The 13,978-nt window shown below is 39.1% G+C and overlaps 3 protein-coding genes across 3 annotated transcripts; all 3 read left to right on the top strand.

The window, feature by feature from the left end:
* Nucleotides 1-326: 326 nt before the first annotated feature.
* On the top strand, nucleotides 327-917 carry LOC131237964 (uncharacterized). Its single transcript, XM_058236197.1, has one exon. It carries the CDS (start codon nucleotides 496-498, stop codon nucleotides 766-768), a length of 273 nt encoding a protein of 90 aa, XP_058092180.1. The 5' UTR covers nucleotides 327-495; the 3' UTR covers nucleotides 769-917.
* A 4,241-nt stretch (nucleotides 918-5,158) lies between these two features.
* On the top strand, nucleotides 5,159-5,792 carry LOC131239059 (uncharacterized). The gene has a single exon (XM_058236966.1). It carries the CDS (start codon nucleotides 5,379-5,381, stop codon nucleotides 5,649-5,651), a length of 273 nt encoding a protein of 90 aa, XP_058092949.1. The 5' UTR covers nucleotides 5,159-5,378; the 3' UTR covers nucleotides 5,652-5,792.
* Nucleotides 5,793-11,004: 5,212 nt separating this feature from the next.
* On the top strand, nucleotides 11,005-11,573 carry LOC131239804 (uncharacterized). Its single transcript, XM_058238022.1, has 2 exons — nucleotides 11,005-11,166; nucleotides 11,228-11,573. The coding sequence occupies exon 2, from the start codon at nucleotides 11,240-11,242 to the stop codon at nucleotides 11,510-11,512; it is 273 nt and encodes a 90-aa protein (XP_058094005.1). The 5' UTR covers nucleotides 11,005-11,166; nucleotides 11,228-11,239; the 3' UTR covers nucleotides 11,513-11,573.
* The last annotated feature ends 2,405 nt before the right edge of the window (nucleotides 11,574-13,978 follow it).

The following is a 13,978-nucleotide window of genomic DNA, read 5'->3' on the forward strand; positions in this document are numbered from 1 at the left end:
TTTAATCCCATCTCACACTCTTTCCCAACATGCCATTCCGAATTTCAAAGTGGTATTAATAATGCAGTCCCATTTCATACAACTTAATACCACTGTCCAAACGGAAGGCCGATTTCACCAACTTGGCAGTGGACGGGGTCACTATCCAATCCGAGTCGTCCATCATACACGCGTCCCGTTGGGCCCAAGAAACTCACGACGTATTGCACGCTCTTCGTACAACAGGTGTTAAAGCAGATTCCGCTCCTTTGCAAAACGGTGCTTTTTATATAAAAAACAAAAGCCGCCGGTATGTTGGATAAGAGAGAGCGGTTTCCCAAAACGAGCAAAACAAAGCCGCCTCTGGTTTTTGTAACCTCCCATATGTCATGAGCTGTATATATAATCTCTCTCACTCCCACTCCTATCTCATCAAAAAAAAACCAACAATCCACTCCTTGGAAATTCCCTTCTTGTCAAACCCAACCCAAGTAGCAGCATCAGCAGTGGACAGAGATGAGTTCGACGAGCAGAGCATGGATGGTCGCTGCAAGCGTGGGAGCAGTTGAAGCACTGAAAGATCAGGGCTTTTGTAGATGGAACTACCCTTTGAGATATCTACATCAGCAAGCAAAGAAGAGCATCGGATCGTATGCACAAGCCAATAGACTCTCTCCTTCTCTCGATTCATCTCTTGTAACAAAGAGAAGAGATGGAGTTGAGAAAACGAAGCAGTCAGAAGAGTCATTGAGGAAAGTAATGTATTTGAGCTGTTGGGGACCCAACTGAAACTATAGAAGAAAAGCAAAATAGAGAAAAATCATGGGCGGGAATCCCACGACGGGGATCCTAAAAGTTGAATTTTGTATAGTAGTTGTAATTTGGCTGGTGATTTATACTAATGCCTATTTTGCAAAGATTGGTTCCAAGTGCTTTTATTTATTTATTTATTTATTTTAATTCCTTTTTTTCCCCTTTTGTGTTTCTTTTATAATTTTTGATTCTCGGACAATCCTCGCCGTTAGTCTTCCCAAATCATTTTGGTTAGCAAATATAATTCTTCTTGCTGCATTTCTGACTCCGAGCAGCGAAAAAAAAAGAAGAGATTTTTCAAGGGTCTGAATCATGGACTGCAAATACACCCATGTGGCCGGGTGGATTGGAAGGGATTGAATGGTATTAGGGTGGATGGCATGGATTTCAAGGTAATGATGGTGTTGTCAGTGGATTGTCTTAAGATCCATGGGATTGCTATATCAAGTCTGTTTGGCACGCTCGGCCAATCCCAGGATTAAACCTTCCCATCCCTTCCAATCCCTCGAACCAAACACGTCTCAGGCAAATTTAAACGGATTAAGGTGGATTGGATGGGATTTAAAGGTAATGATGGTGTCATCAGTGGATTGTCTTAAGATCCATGGGATTGTTATATCCCGGGATCAGATCACCCAGTCTGTTTGGCACGCCGGGCCAATCTCAGGATTTAACTTCCAATCCCTCCCAATACCATCCAATCCCTTCCCATCCGCCCGGCCAAACGGGCCCTTCACAGTATTACTTGCAAATTCAAAGTATTGGGCATGCACCCTTCAGCTCGTTTGGCAACCTTCTGAATTCCTGTTTTTTCATTTTTTTAATTAAGGGGTTCGTATGTTATAAAGGACTTTTAGAGGAATCAAAATTCCTCGAAAAACTTTTTTTTTTTGTAGCATTTCCAACTCAAAGCTAATTTGCAAAATGTACTGAATTTCATTAGTTGAAAGATTCAAACTGCCAAACAAGTCCTAGCAAATTCCATATGCCTTTTGGGGATGACGGGAAGGATTGGGATTAGGTGTGATGGAATTGCATTTGATCCATGTGGAATTTTTGATGGATTTTGAAATCCAATGCACTTGCGGGTATCACATTGATGCATATGTTTAATTCATTCCATCCATCGTTTATGTCCTTTACACGTAGCATCCTATTTATATAAATGTACAAGTGATTGACATTTGTTGTGAATTTGGTTAATTGATTACAATTCCACATTCCACCAAGTAAGTTTTTGCTTAATTTAATAATTTTTTTATAAAAATTTATTTCAAACATAAGGATTGAATGGCCAAAATATCATGGTATTTCCAGACATGCAAGCATTGTGTAATAATGGTGTTAATCCCATCTAATACAATTCTATACCATTTAATCCCACATACCAAAAGGGCCTAGGGCCACAAAAAGTTTTAGATTGAGCTATATTTGTGTTTTTGGTTCACTGCATCCATGTGACCTTATTAATAAGTTGGATGGCAAACAAATATTATAACAATAGCCTTTTGAAGTTTTTATTGGTGGGTGCTTAATGACCGCTATTCCCTATAGTGTAGTCCACTTAAGATTTGAATTTGTTTCATTTTTGAAACCATGACCTAAAATGAACCAAAAATTGATACAAGGCCTTGATATACAACATATACATCAAGGTTGCCCTCACCATCATGACGACTCCAACTCATGTGTTACCCAGTGACACTTAATCCAATCCCTGCTAACTAGCCCTTGACATCATTCCATGGACTACGTCACAACTTGGCAGGTGCACATATCACACTGGGCGCACAGAAGTGAGGTGTTGCGTGCTCTTAACACAGCAGCTGCAGCAAAAGATTCCATTCCCTTACAAAACTAGACGCGTATTGATTTTGAGCCATTGACACTGCCAGTAGCCACATAGATGGTGCTCCACAGGCCTCAATGATCTATGTATTTCATGCACGTTGTTGATCCATTTGAATTATTATTTTGGAATACGAGTCAAAAAATAAGGTAGATCTAAATCTAAATTTGACCATACTAAGCAAACATTGGTGATTAAAGGTTACCATTAAAAACTTCTTAAGATCCATTGTGATGTTTGTTTACCATTCAACCTGTTGATTAAGTCCAATGGCCTAGATTAAGGGAAAGCATAAAAACAGCTTGATTCAAAACTTTTGTGGGCCCACACAAATTTTAATAGGGGGTATTCAATCACCATAATTTCCTGTTGCGTGGTCTACTTGAAATTTTGATATGCATCATTGTTTGGTTTATGGCCTAATGGATGGACAAATACATCGTGGTGGGCTCATTGAGCACAACAACAGCCAGTGGCTACTGGCAATGCCAGTAGAGGCAATCCGCGTCCTACAAAGCCGTGTTTTCATATTAAAATGACAAAAGCTGCTTTTATGTTGCAGCGGTTTTCCAAAACAATTGATAAAGAGCTTTAAGGACAATATATTTATACTGAAATTCAGCCGATGATAAAACTAAATAATTTTAATTTTTAATTTTCCAATATATTTTTCAACACCAATCACCTTAATGTCTCACGTCCTTTTCAAACCCCCAAGGTGTAATTTGCAGAGCATTTGCAATTCATCTTACCCCACATAATAAAATGGATGGACCGTTCCACCACCGACCTGGGGTAGTTGGGGGTCACTGTCCATGTAGCAATCAGACACGTCCAGTGGTAGACTGAAAAAAATAGAAGTGGATTGGCTGGTCACACACAATGGACTTGGCTGGTGTGGGTACATGTAATGTGAGTTGAATAGTCCAAAAGAGATCAAAGTTACATGGCCCACAATGAGGTATTTACCCTTCAATCATTTTAGAATATGAGCTCAAAAATAAGTCATATCCTAAGCCTTGGACCACTTCACAAATAGCACCAGGGACAATGATTATCACCTTTAATACATTGGTAATGTCGACCACAACATTTATTTTCTTTCCAATCTCTTGTTCGGGAGCTCAGATAGATATGGATGGATAATAAAAACAAATATCATATCGAAGCAAAACTTTTTTGAACTCGAAACGATTTTAACAGTAGACGTTCAATCCTTATTACTTTTTGCCGTGTGGTTCCCTTGATTTGGATCTTTCTTATTTTCAATAAACACTTAGCACTAGCTCACCCAATAAATAGATACTTTGGATATAACACATACGTCATAATGTGACCCACACAGCTTGTGACCTCAAATACACTCTCCCGGTGGGTGGTGTATGTGTTATACACAATGTTAAAAATTTCTTAAAGGCCGAAGGAATACTTATTTGCCATCCAATCTATTGATAAGGTGACAAAGATCCGGACGAAGGAACCACATAAATGTTAGATTTATCCAAAACTTATGTGGCCCCACAAAAAATTAATGGTCAATCACTGCAGTCTCCTGTGGTGTGGTCCACCTGATAGGTTGATATGCTTCATTTTTAAGATCATGCTCAAAAATGAGCTGTAAAAAGGGATGTACGGAGTGGATGTAAGGCAAATACATCAGAGTGCGCCCCACAGTCAGGGATCTACTCACCTTGGTGGATCCGGGGAGCCACCGAACTCGCGACCACACGCATCACCGTAGCGGTAGCGGATTGCGTACTGAGTAACTCAGTACCTTCAGCGTACTGAGTAAACTCTGTGGGGTCCACCGTTATTTATTTATTTTATCCACTACATTCATCCGTCTTAGTAGATAAATTTAGGTCTTGAATACAAAAAGGAAGCATATTCAAAGCTTAAGTGGACTACACCACAGAAAATAGTGTGATTGAACCTTTACCATTGAAAAATTCTTGTAGTCCCTAGAAGTTTCTCCATGTCTTTTTAATATTATAAACAGGTTGGATGGCAAATAAATATTACTGTGAGCCCTAGGAAGGTTTCAGCGTTGAAAATCATTATTCCATGCTGTTTCATGTGGCATGGTCCACCTGAGCTTTGAATTTATTGCAATTTTGGGATCAACTTCTAAAATTAGCAGGAAAAATGGATGGACAGTGTGGATAAACCACATACATTCACAATAGGCCCAACTGAGTTTACTTAGTATGATAAAAGAATAACTCGGTACGCAATCCGATTTCCTACGTGGAAGCGGATTGCCTACCGAGTAACTCAGTACCTTCAATGCACTGAGAAAACTCTATGTGGTCCACTGTTATTTATTTATTTTATCCACTCTATTCATCCATCTTAATAGATAATTTTAGGTCTTGAAGATAAAAAGGAAGCATATTCAAAGCTGATGTCTGTGGCAAGGCCAGAAACTCACGTATTGCACGCGCTTCGTACAACCGTTGTAAGCAGATTCCGCTACTGCGCAAAAACCGTGGTTTCTATTAAAAAACACAAAAGCCGCTGGTATGTTGCAGAGGAGATGCGGTTTTCCAAAACGAGCACCTTGTAGATAAAAATCCGCCTCTGGTTTCTGTAACCTCTCATCTCTCCTTATCTGTACTTTATATAATCTCTCTTTGCCACTCCTCTTTCCTCATCCAAAAACCCAACAATCCACTTCTAAAAGAATCCCTTTTTTCAAACCCAACCCAAGAAGTAGCAACATCAATACTGGACAGAGATGAGTTCGGCGAGCAGAGCATGGATTGTCGCTGCAAGCGTCGGAGCGGTTGAAGCATTGAAAGATCAAGGTATTTGTAGATGGAATCACGCTTTCAGATCTCTACATCAGCAAGCAAAGAAGAGCGTCGGATTGTATGCACAAGCCAAGAGACTCTCTCCTTCTTTAGATTCCTCTCTCGTGACAAAGAGAATAGATGGAGTCGAGAAAATGAAGCAGTCTGAAGAGTCATTGAGGAAAGTAATGTATTTGAGCTGTTGGGGACCCAACTGAAACTAAAGAAGAAAACCAAAACGGAGAAAAATCATGGGCGGGAATCCCACACCGGAGATCCTAAAATTGGATTTTGTATAGAAAGTTGTAATTTTGGCTGGCGATTTATACTAATGTCTATGCGGCAAAGACTAGTTCTAAGCGTGTGTGTGTGTTTTCTCCCTTTTTGTTCTTCTTTTCTACATTTAATGACTCTTCGACAATCCCATCCGTTAATCTTGCCAAATCATTTTGGTTAACTGGTATGATTAACATACGGATTGCGTATGCATTAATTTCCTGTCAAATGCATTCGCACTACGTTCGAAATCAAAATTTTGGGCATCCACCCTTAGGCTTGTTTGGCAGATAGGATTTCTGTTTTCTGATTTTTCTTTTTGAGGTTAGTAGCAAGAATTTGTAGAGGAATCATAATCTTCCAAAACAGCCTTTTTGTTTTTTTGGATTTTCTTCTTCATCTCAAACTTGCAAAATGCTCTCAATTCCACAAGTTGCAAAATACTAATTCCTATATGATTTAAAATTCATACTTCCAAACAAGCCCTTGAATTAAGTGCCATTTGGATATTTTCATTCATCAATTCTCAATCTATCATTGCCTTCGTGGGTCGACCCATCTTAGGATTCGATTAACAAGTGCATAGGGTATCTAACCAACCCCAATATTCTAATTGGTTGGATTATTGAACCAGGCCCCCACTTGACACAAATGACTAACTTTCACCTAACCATGGGCTAATTAGGGCTATCAATTTTTACTCGGACCCTTGGCTACCTAATGGACCTTCTCTGGAACTGTTGTGTAATCGGGTTCGGTATAGGTCTACCATTTTGTACCTGGTTTAAAATTGGGTCTTAATTGAGTTGGGTTTGGGTCGACCACTGTCTTGAACTAGGTTGAAATCAAGTTGGGTCAGGTCAGCTTTGACTCTAGTTAAGTTTGTTATAAATATTATTTAAATAAAACATATACTAATTAACGTAGGAATGTAATGAGTTTTGGTAAGGATACAAGTAAGATAGCATGCTTAATCTAAATTAACAAAGCTTTCCATTTGGATGTGAAAAATGAATTGAGTTGTGAAGCCTCAGATGTTGAATCACATCCTAAGGTTGTTTCTAAGAAGCAACCCTCAAATGGCAGTTACATTCTTTTCCAGACCAAATTCAAAGCAACTGGATTCACTTGAAGCCCAACCCCTGCCCACATGAATAGTAATGAAGGTGATGATGATCTTGATCATTTCTTGCTTATCAGAAGAACTATAACACAGCTGAATTGACATCAGTGATGCTCATGGCCAGGAAAAGTAAAACATCCAAACACAAGAACCCCGAGTGCTTGTCTTGAAATTGTACCAACAAAATCCCAATTGATCTTTCTTTCTTCATGTTTTAGTTGGGACCCCGACAGTGCAAATGCATCACCTTCTTTTTTTTCAATTGCATTAGCTTTTCCATCTCTCCTCTTAGGTAGAGAAATATTGGGATTAGGGGAGCGTCTCCTTGCTTATGTTATGACTTGTCACCTGTTGATGGAAACATCTGAAGGTGTAATTCCATCTACGTCAGCCTCAATCTCGCTTCCAAGGCCTCAATGCTCGCAACAAAGTTCACTGTTTCACGACTCCTTTACTGGAAAAGTTAAACGTATCCTCGAGTTTAGAATGGTAGTCACTCATTGTGGTGACCTGCTCTTGTAGTGCGTCTTATTTATCTTCGGCAACAACTGATGGTGAAAGCTTATATGATGGATCAGAATTTTATCCGTGAAGTAAAATTTTAGAAAATGCCTTCTTACCTTCCATTTCTTTGCAATCTTTTGCATGTGATGCATAAATGTACACCTCTTTTGCAGCAATGGATTTGCGATCCTCACTATTGGCCTTCGACACGTGTACTTCAATTGATGTTGTAAAGGTGTAAGGGTGTTGATTTTGTAGAGCATGAAGAGATGATCATGAAAGTATTCATCAAGTCATTGTATTTGTCAATATCGGTATCCTGTCTATTGATTCATCCAAAAATTAAGGTTTTGCCTAAATTAGTATTTTCTTAGATTAATTGTCAATCCATCTGTGGCTCCATACAGCAATCCAATGGTTGTTTCCTCTTGGTGTCATGGCGCATATTGATACATGTCGGGAGCATTCAATCCATCATTGGATCCATTAAGTAATTTGATGGTGGATTCCTAGAGAATAACTCCATCTACAATGGTCAACTCTTTTTTTTCGTCCTCAAGTAGTAGTCTTTCATCTGCATGGATCTGATGTTCTTTTTCAATATTTGACTGGCTGAGAAGCATTTGACCATAAACCGATTGACTATAAGATCTTTTATTTGCAATCCATGACCTTAGTCAACCAAACTATTGTTGCATTCATCTCTTGCATTGATAAATTCTGTATGAAAGGGCCTAAACTTCAGCTCAGGTAATGCTTGATTTCCAGAGGAACACCACCCTTGGGAATTTCGTTCCTCAATTTTCTATTAGGTGCTATGACTCCAAAGGAATACCACCCTTGGGAATTTCGTTCCTCAATTTTCAATTAGGTGCTATGACTCCAGGAAAGACCTCACATAAATAACAAAGAACTTAACGGATGCAAGAACAATAAAAAAAAAGATTGCTATCTTCTATTCAAAATAGCCTTTGAATCCATAAGAAAAGAGAAATTTCTAAAAAGTTTTTTTTTTTTTTTTTAAATCATTGATTATTCAATTTGTAACTTTTGTAAAATAGTAAAACTTTCATAAAATAATAAAGTTATTAAAAATGGTAAATGAGTTCTAAAGTGATTCAAAATCTCTCATAATTCAAACAAGAAAATTAAGTTATTATAGAACTCTTAAAGCCCTAAAATACCTTAAAATAGTGAAAATCATAACTTACTAAAAATAATAAAACTTTTAGTTAAAAACTAAAATTAAACCCTAAGATATCACATGGAGCGCGCAAATAACTTTCCAACTATGCGTGAAACAAATAACTAATCCCAAAATATGGCCATTGGAAGCTATAGTGCGCGTTGAGCCCTTGGATTGAATTCTCAAGCCTAATTTCTTTTGGTCTTAACCATTCATATAATGGTCCTTTACCTTTTCCTACATCTTTGTGTCCACGTGCGTGCACATGCTATAATGCTTATGTAGAAAGAGAGAGGTGTAATTAAATTCAGAAGTTCTCCATTTTTGTTGAATGTTCTAGAATGATCTCTTAGTCACAAACATCACGGTGGCCCCACCTACCTTCTAATGTTGGAACTTCCCATGACTTCCAACACGGGAACTTTCTGCGAAAGGCTTTTTGCAAGAAATTTGCTTCCCATGTTGCATGGCAAAAACAACATCATAGTGGGCCCCTAAATTTTATTTTTTTTACTACCAAGCATTCAATCCATATTGTTTCTTGTGGCGTAGTGTACTTAAGCTTTAGATCTGTCTCATATATGAGCTTATGCCCTAAAAATAGCTAGCAAAATGGATGGACCACCAACTCGAAAATCAGATAGCATATTAGATAGAGGTGTACATGAGTTGAGCCAAGCCGAGTTTTGCCCAGCTCGTGCTCGGCTCGGCTCTGCCTTTGAGCTCGGAATAGCAGCTCGTGCTCAGCTCGGCCGAGTTCGAGCAGAGTTTTCGAACTAACAGAGGAGGAAGAGAGAGGAAGACGGGCCGTCAGCCGTGTGGCCGTGCGGGTAAGGGAGGATGAGGGAGAGAGAGAGAGAGGGAGGAGCTTCGCCAGCCGGACTGGCAGAGAGGGAGAAAGACGGCCGTGCATCGGTGCGACCATGCGGGTAAGGAAGGATGAGGGAGAATTAGAGAGTAGAGAGAGAGAGAGAGAGAGGGGGGAGGAGAGCTTCGCTGGCTGGACTAACAGAGAGGGAGGAAGAGAGGGAGAAAGAGGTGGGGTAGAGTTAGGGTCCTGCGGGCGGGATGTATTTTGAAAAGGGGGTAGGTTTTTTTTTTTTTTTTTTTTTTTAAATTTTTTAAAGGGTATATATACCCTGTACCGAGTCAAGCCGAGTTCGAGCAGTATTCAAGTCGAGCCGAGTTGAGATAAGTCCAACTCGGACTCGACTCAAAATATTCCAAACTTCCAAAAAAATGCTCAACGCAGTTCGAACAGAGTTTCGATCAAGTCGAGTCGAGCCTTTTCGAGCTAATTCGGGCGAGTTACCAAGCTTTTGCTACTCGTATACAGCTCTAATACTAGATAACTCAATATGCTTTACTATATTGGGTAAACTTTTTTTTTTAAAATAAAAATTTATTTATTTATTTATTTACACTGGCACTCACATCCCCATGCCACAATGGGTACTCGAATTCATGACCTTGTCTACTAAGCAAACCTTAGTAGGCTCACCATGAATACACGTGGCTTATGTGGCTTATCCACCATTGGTTTCTCCGTATCATTGTAAGGGTTAATTATATCAAAAACTCAATTGGATCCCACCTTAGGAAACAATGCGGACTATGAAGCCCCAGTGGGAACCTTCCTAAGGATAAGAATGATATTTATTCACCGAACAACCTTTTGATAAAGTCACTCACAATCATAGATGAAGGGAGAACTCAAATATATCCAAAACCTCCGTGGCCTTTTAAGATTTCAATGGTAAGTGTTCAATTCACTTTCCTATAATACGGTTTACTTGAACTTTAGATGTGTTTCAATTTTGGTTTCCTATTTAAAATAAGGATATAGATGGATAAGACCCACGCTATGCTATAGAGTTTACACACTACCTGTTTGGCTAGCTGCATTAGGTTGGATTAAGGTTGATAAAATTGTAAAAGTTACCGTAAATGCACATGTAAGGTATTTTTCCTAAACTAGGTGTCTCTTATGTTTTTTAATTCTATGTTTGAAATGTATGCATCAATAAATAGATTCCGAATTTACTTTCAAATTGTAATTGCATTGAACTAGATGAAACAAAAATCCAAAACTCCATCTTTAGTGGGATTAGTAATCTCATCTCCCACTTTCTAACACGGGACTCATTTTCCAAAGCATACAGACTTAATTTTAATCCCATCTCACACTCTTTCTCAGCCTGTCATTCCGAATTTCAAAGTGGTATTATATTAATAATGCAATCCCATTTAATACAACTCAATACCACTGTCCAAACGGAAGGCCGATTTCACCAACTTGGCAGTGGAGGGGGTCACTATCCAATCCGAGTCGTCCATCATACACGCGTCCCATTGGGCCCAAGAAACTCACGACGTATTGTACGCTCTTCGTACAACAGGTGTTAAGGCAGATTCCACTCCTTTGCAAAACGGTGGTTTTTATATAAAAAACAAAAGCCGCCGGTATGTCGGATTAGAGATAGCGGTTTCCCAAAACGAGCAAAACAAAGCCGCCTATGGTTTTTGTAACCTCCCATATCTCATGAGCTGTATATATAATCTCTCTCACTCCCACTCCTATCTCATCAAAAAAAAACCAACAATCCACTCCTTGGAAATTCCCTTCTAATCAAACCCAACCCAAGTCGCAGCATCAGCAGTGGAAATTCCCTTCTAATCAAACCCAACCCAAGTAGCAGCATCAGCAGTGGACAGAGATGAGTTCGACGAGCAGAGCATGGATGGTCGCTGCAAGCGTGGGAGCAGTTGAAGCACTGAAAGATCAGGGCTTTTGTAGATGGAACTACCCTTTGAGATATCTACATCAGCAAGCAAAGAAGAGCATCGGATCGTATGCACAAGCCAATAGACTCTCTCCTTCTCTCGATTCATCTCTTGTAACAAAGAGAAGAGATGGAGTTGAGAAAACGAAGCAGTCAGAAGAGTCCCTGAGGAAAGTAATGTATTTGAGCTGCTGGGGACCCAACTGAAACTATAGAAGAAAAGCAAAATACAGAAAAATCATGGGCGGGAATCCCAAGACGGGGATCCTAAAAGTTGAATTTTGTATAGTAATTGTAATTTGGCTGGTGATTTATACTAATGCCTATTTTGCAAAGATTGGTTCCAAGTGCTTTTATTTATTTATTTATTTTTTTAGTTCTTTTTTTCCCCTTTTGTGTTTCTTTTATAGTTTTTGATTCTTGGACAATCCTCGCGGTTAGTCTTCCCAAATCATTTTGGTTAGCAAATATAATTCTTCTTGCTGCATTTCTGACTCCGAGCAGCGAAAAAAAAGAGAGGAGATTTTTCAAGGGTCTGAATTATGGATTGTAAATACACCCATGTGGCCGGGTGGATTGGAAGGGATTGAATGGTATTAGGGTGGATGGCATGGATTTCAAGGTAATGATTGTGTTGTCAGTGGATTGTCTTAAGTTCCATGGGATTGCTATATCAAGTCTGTTTGGCACGCTCGGCCATTCCCAGGATTAAACCTTCCCATCCCTTCCAGTCCCTCAAACCAAACACGTCCCAGGCAAATTTGAACGGATTAAGGTGGATTGGATGGGATTTAAAGGTAATGATGATGTTATCGGTGGATTGTCTTAAGATCCATGGGATTGCTATATCCCGGGATCAGATCACCCAGTCTGTTTGGCACGCCGGGCTAATCCCGGGATTTAACTTCCGATCCCTTCCAATACCATCCAATCCATCCAATACCATCCAATCCCAATCCCTTCCAATCCGCCCGGCCAAATGGGCCCTTCAAAGTATTACTTGCAAATTCAAAGTATTGGGCATGCACCCTTCAGCTCGTTTGGCAGCCTTCTGAATTCCTGTTTTTTCATTTTTTTAATCAAGGGGTTCGTATGTCATAAAGGACTTTTAGAGGAATCAAAATTCCTCGAAAAGCTTTTTTTTTGTAGCATTTCCAACTCAAAGCTGATTTGCAAAATGTATTGAATTTCATTAGTTGCAAGATTCAAACTGCCAAACAAGTCCTAGCAAATTCCATATACCGTTTGGGGATGACGGAAAGGGTTGGGATTAGGTGGGATGGAATTGCATTTGATCCCACGTGGAATTTTTGATGGATTTTGAAATCCAATGCACTTGCGGGTATCACATTGATGCATATGTTTAATTCATTACATCCATCATTTATGTCCTTTACACGTAGCATTCTAGTTATATACATGTACAAGTGACTGACATTTGTTGTGAATTTGGTTAACTGATTACAATTTCACATTCCACTAAATAAGTTTTTGCTTAATTTAATATTTTTTCTAAAATTTTTATTTCAAACATAAGAATTGAATGGCCAAAATATCATGGTATTTCCAGACATGCAAGCATTGTGTAATAATGGTGTTAATCCCATCTAATACAATTCTATACCATTTAATCCCACATACCAAAAGGGCCTAGGGCCACAAAAAGTTTTAGTTTGAGCTATATTTGTGTTTTTGGTTCATGCATCCATGTGACCTTATTAATAAATTGGATGGCAAACAACTATTATAACAACAGTGTTTAGAAGTTTTTATTGGTGGGTGCTCAATGACCACAATTTCCTATAGTGTAATCCGCTTAAGATTTGAATTTGTTTCATTTTTGAAACCATGACCTAAAATGAACCAAAAATTGATACAAGGCCTTGACATACAATATATACATCAAGGTGGCCCTCACCATCATGACAACTCCAACTCATGTGTTACCCAGTGACACTTAATCCAATCCCTGCTAACTAGCCCTTGACATCATTCCATGGACCACGTCACAACTTGGGAGGCGCACATATCACACTGGGCGCACAGAAGTGAGGTGTTGCGCGCTCTTAACACAGCAGCTGCAGCGGAAGATTCCATTCCCTTACAAAACTAGACGTGTATTGATATTGAGTCATTGACACTGCCAGTAACCACATAGATGGTGCTCCACAGGCCTCAATGATCTATGTATTTCGTGCACGCTGTTGATCCATTTGAATTATTATTTTAGAATATGTGTCAAAAAATAAAGTAGATTTAAATCTAAATTTGACCATACTAAGCAAACATTGGTGATTAAAGGTTACCATTAAAAACTTCTTAAGATCCATTGTGATGTTTGTTTACCATTCAACCTGTTGATTAAGTCCAACGGCCTAGATTAAGGGAAAGCATAAAAACAGCTTGATTCAAAACTTTTGTGGGCCCACACAAATTTTAATAGTGGGTATTCAATCACCACAATTTCCAGTTGTGTGTTCTACTTGAAATTTTGATATGCATCATTGTCTGGTTTATGGCCTAATGGATGGACAAATACATCGGGATGGGCTCAGTGAGCACAACAACAGCCAGTGGCTACTGGCAGTAGAGGCAATCCACGTCCTACGAAACCGTGGTTTCATATTAAAATAACAAAAGCCGCTTTTATGTTGCAGCGGTTTTCCAAAACAA

This window comes from Magnolia sinica, chromosome 1, assembly GCF_029962835.1.
Source record: "Magnolia sinica isolate HGM2019 chromosome 1, MsV1, whole genome shotgun sequence".
Lineage (NCBI taxonomy): Eukaryota > Viridiplantae > Streptophyta > Magnoliopsida > Magnoliales > Magnoliaceae > Magnolia > Magnolia sinica.

What these genes read in the sequence shown, in the direction of transcription:
- LOC131237964 (XM_058236197.1), top strand. Translation starts at nt 496, where the DNA reads ATGAGTTCGACGAGCAGAGCATGGATGGTCGCTGCAAGCGTGGGAGCA.
- LOC131239059 (XM_058236966.1), top strand. Translation starts at nt 5,379, where the DNA reads ATGAGTTCGGCGAGCAGAGCATGGATTGTCGCTGCAAGCGTCGGAGCG.
- LOC131239804 (XM_058238022.1), top strand. Translation starts at nt 11,240, where the DNA reads ATGAGTTCGACGAGCAGAGCATGGATGGTCGCTGCAAGCGTGGGAGCA.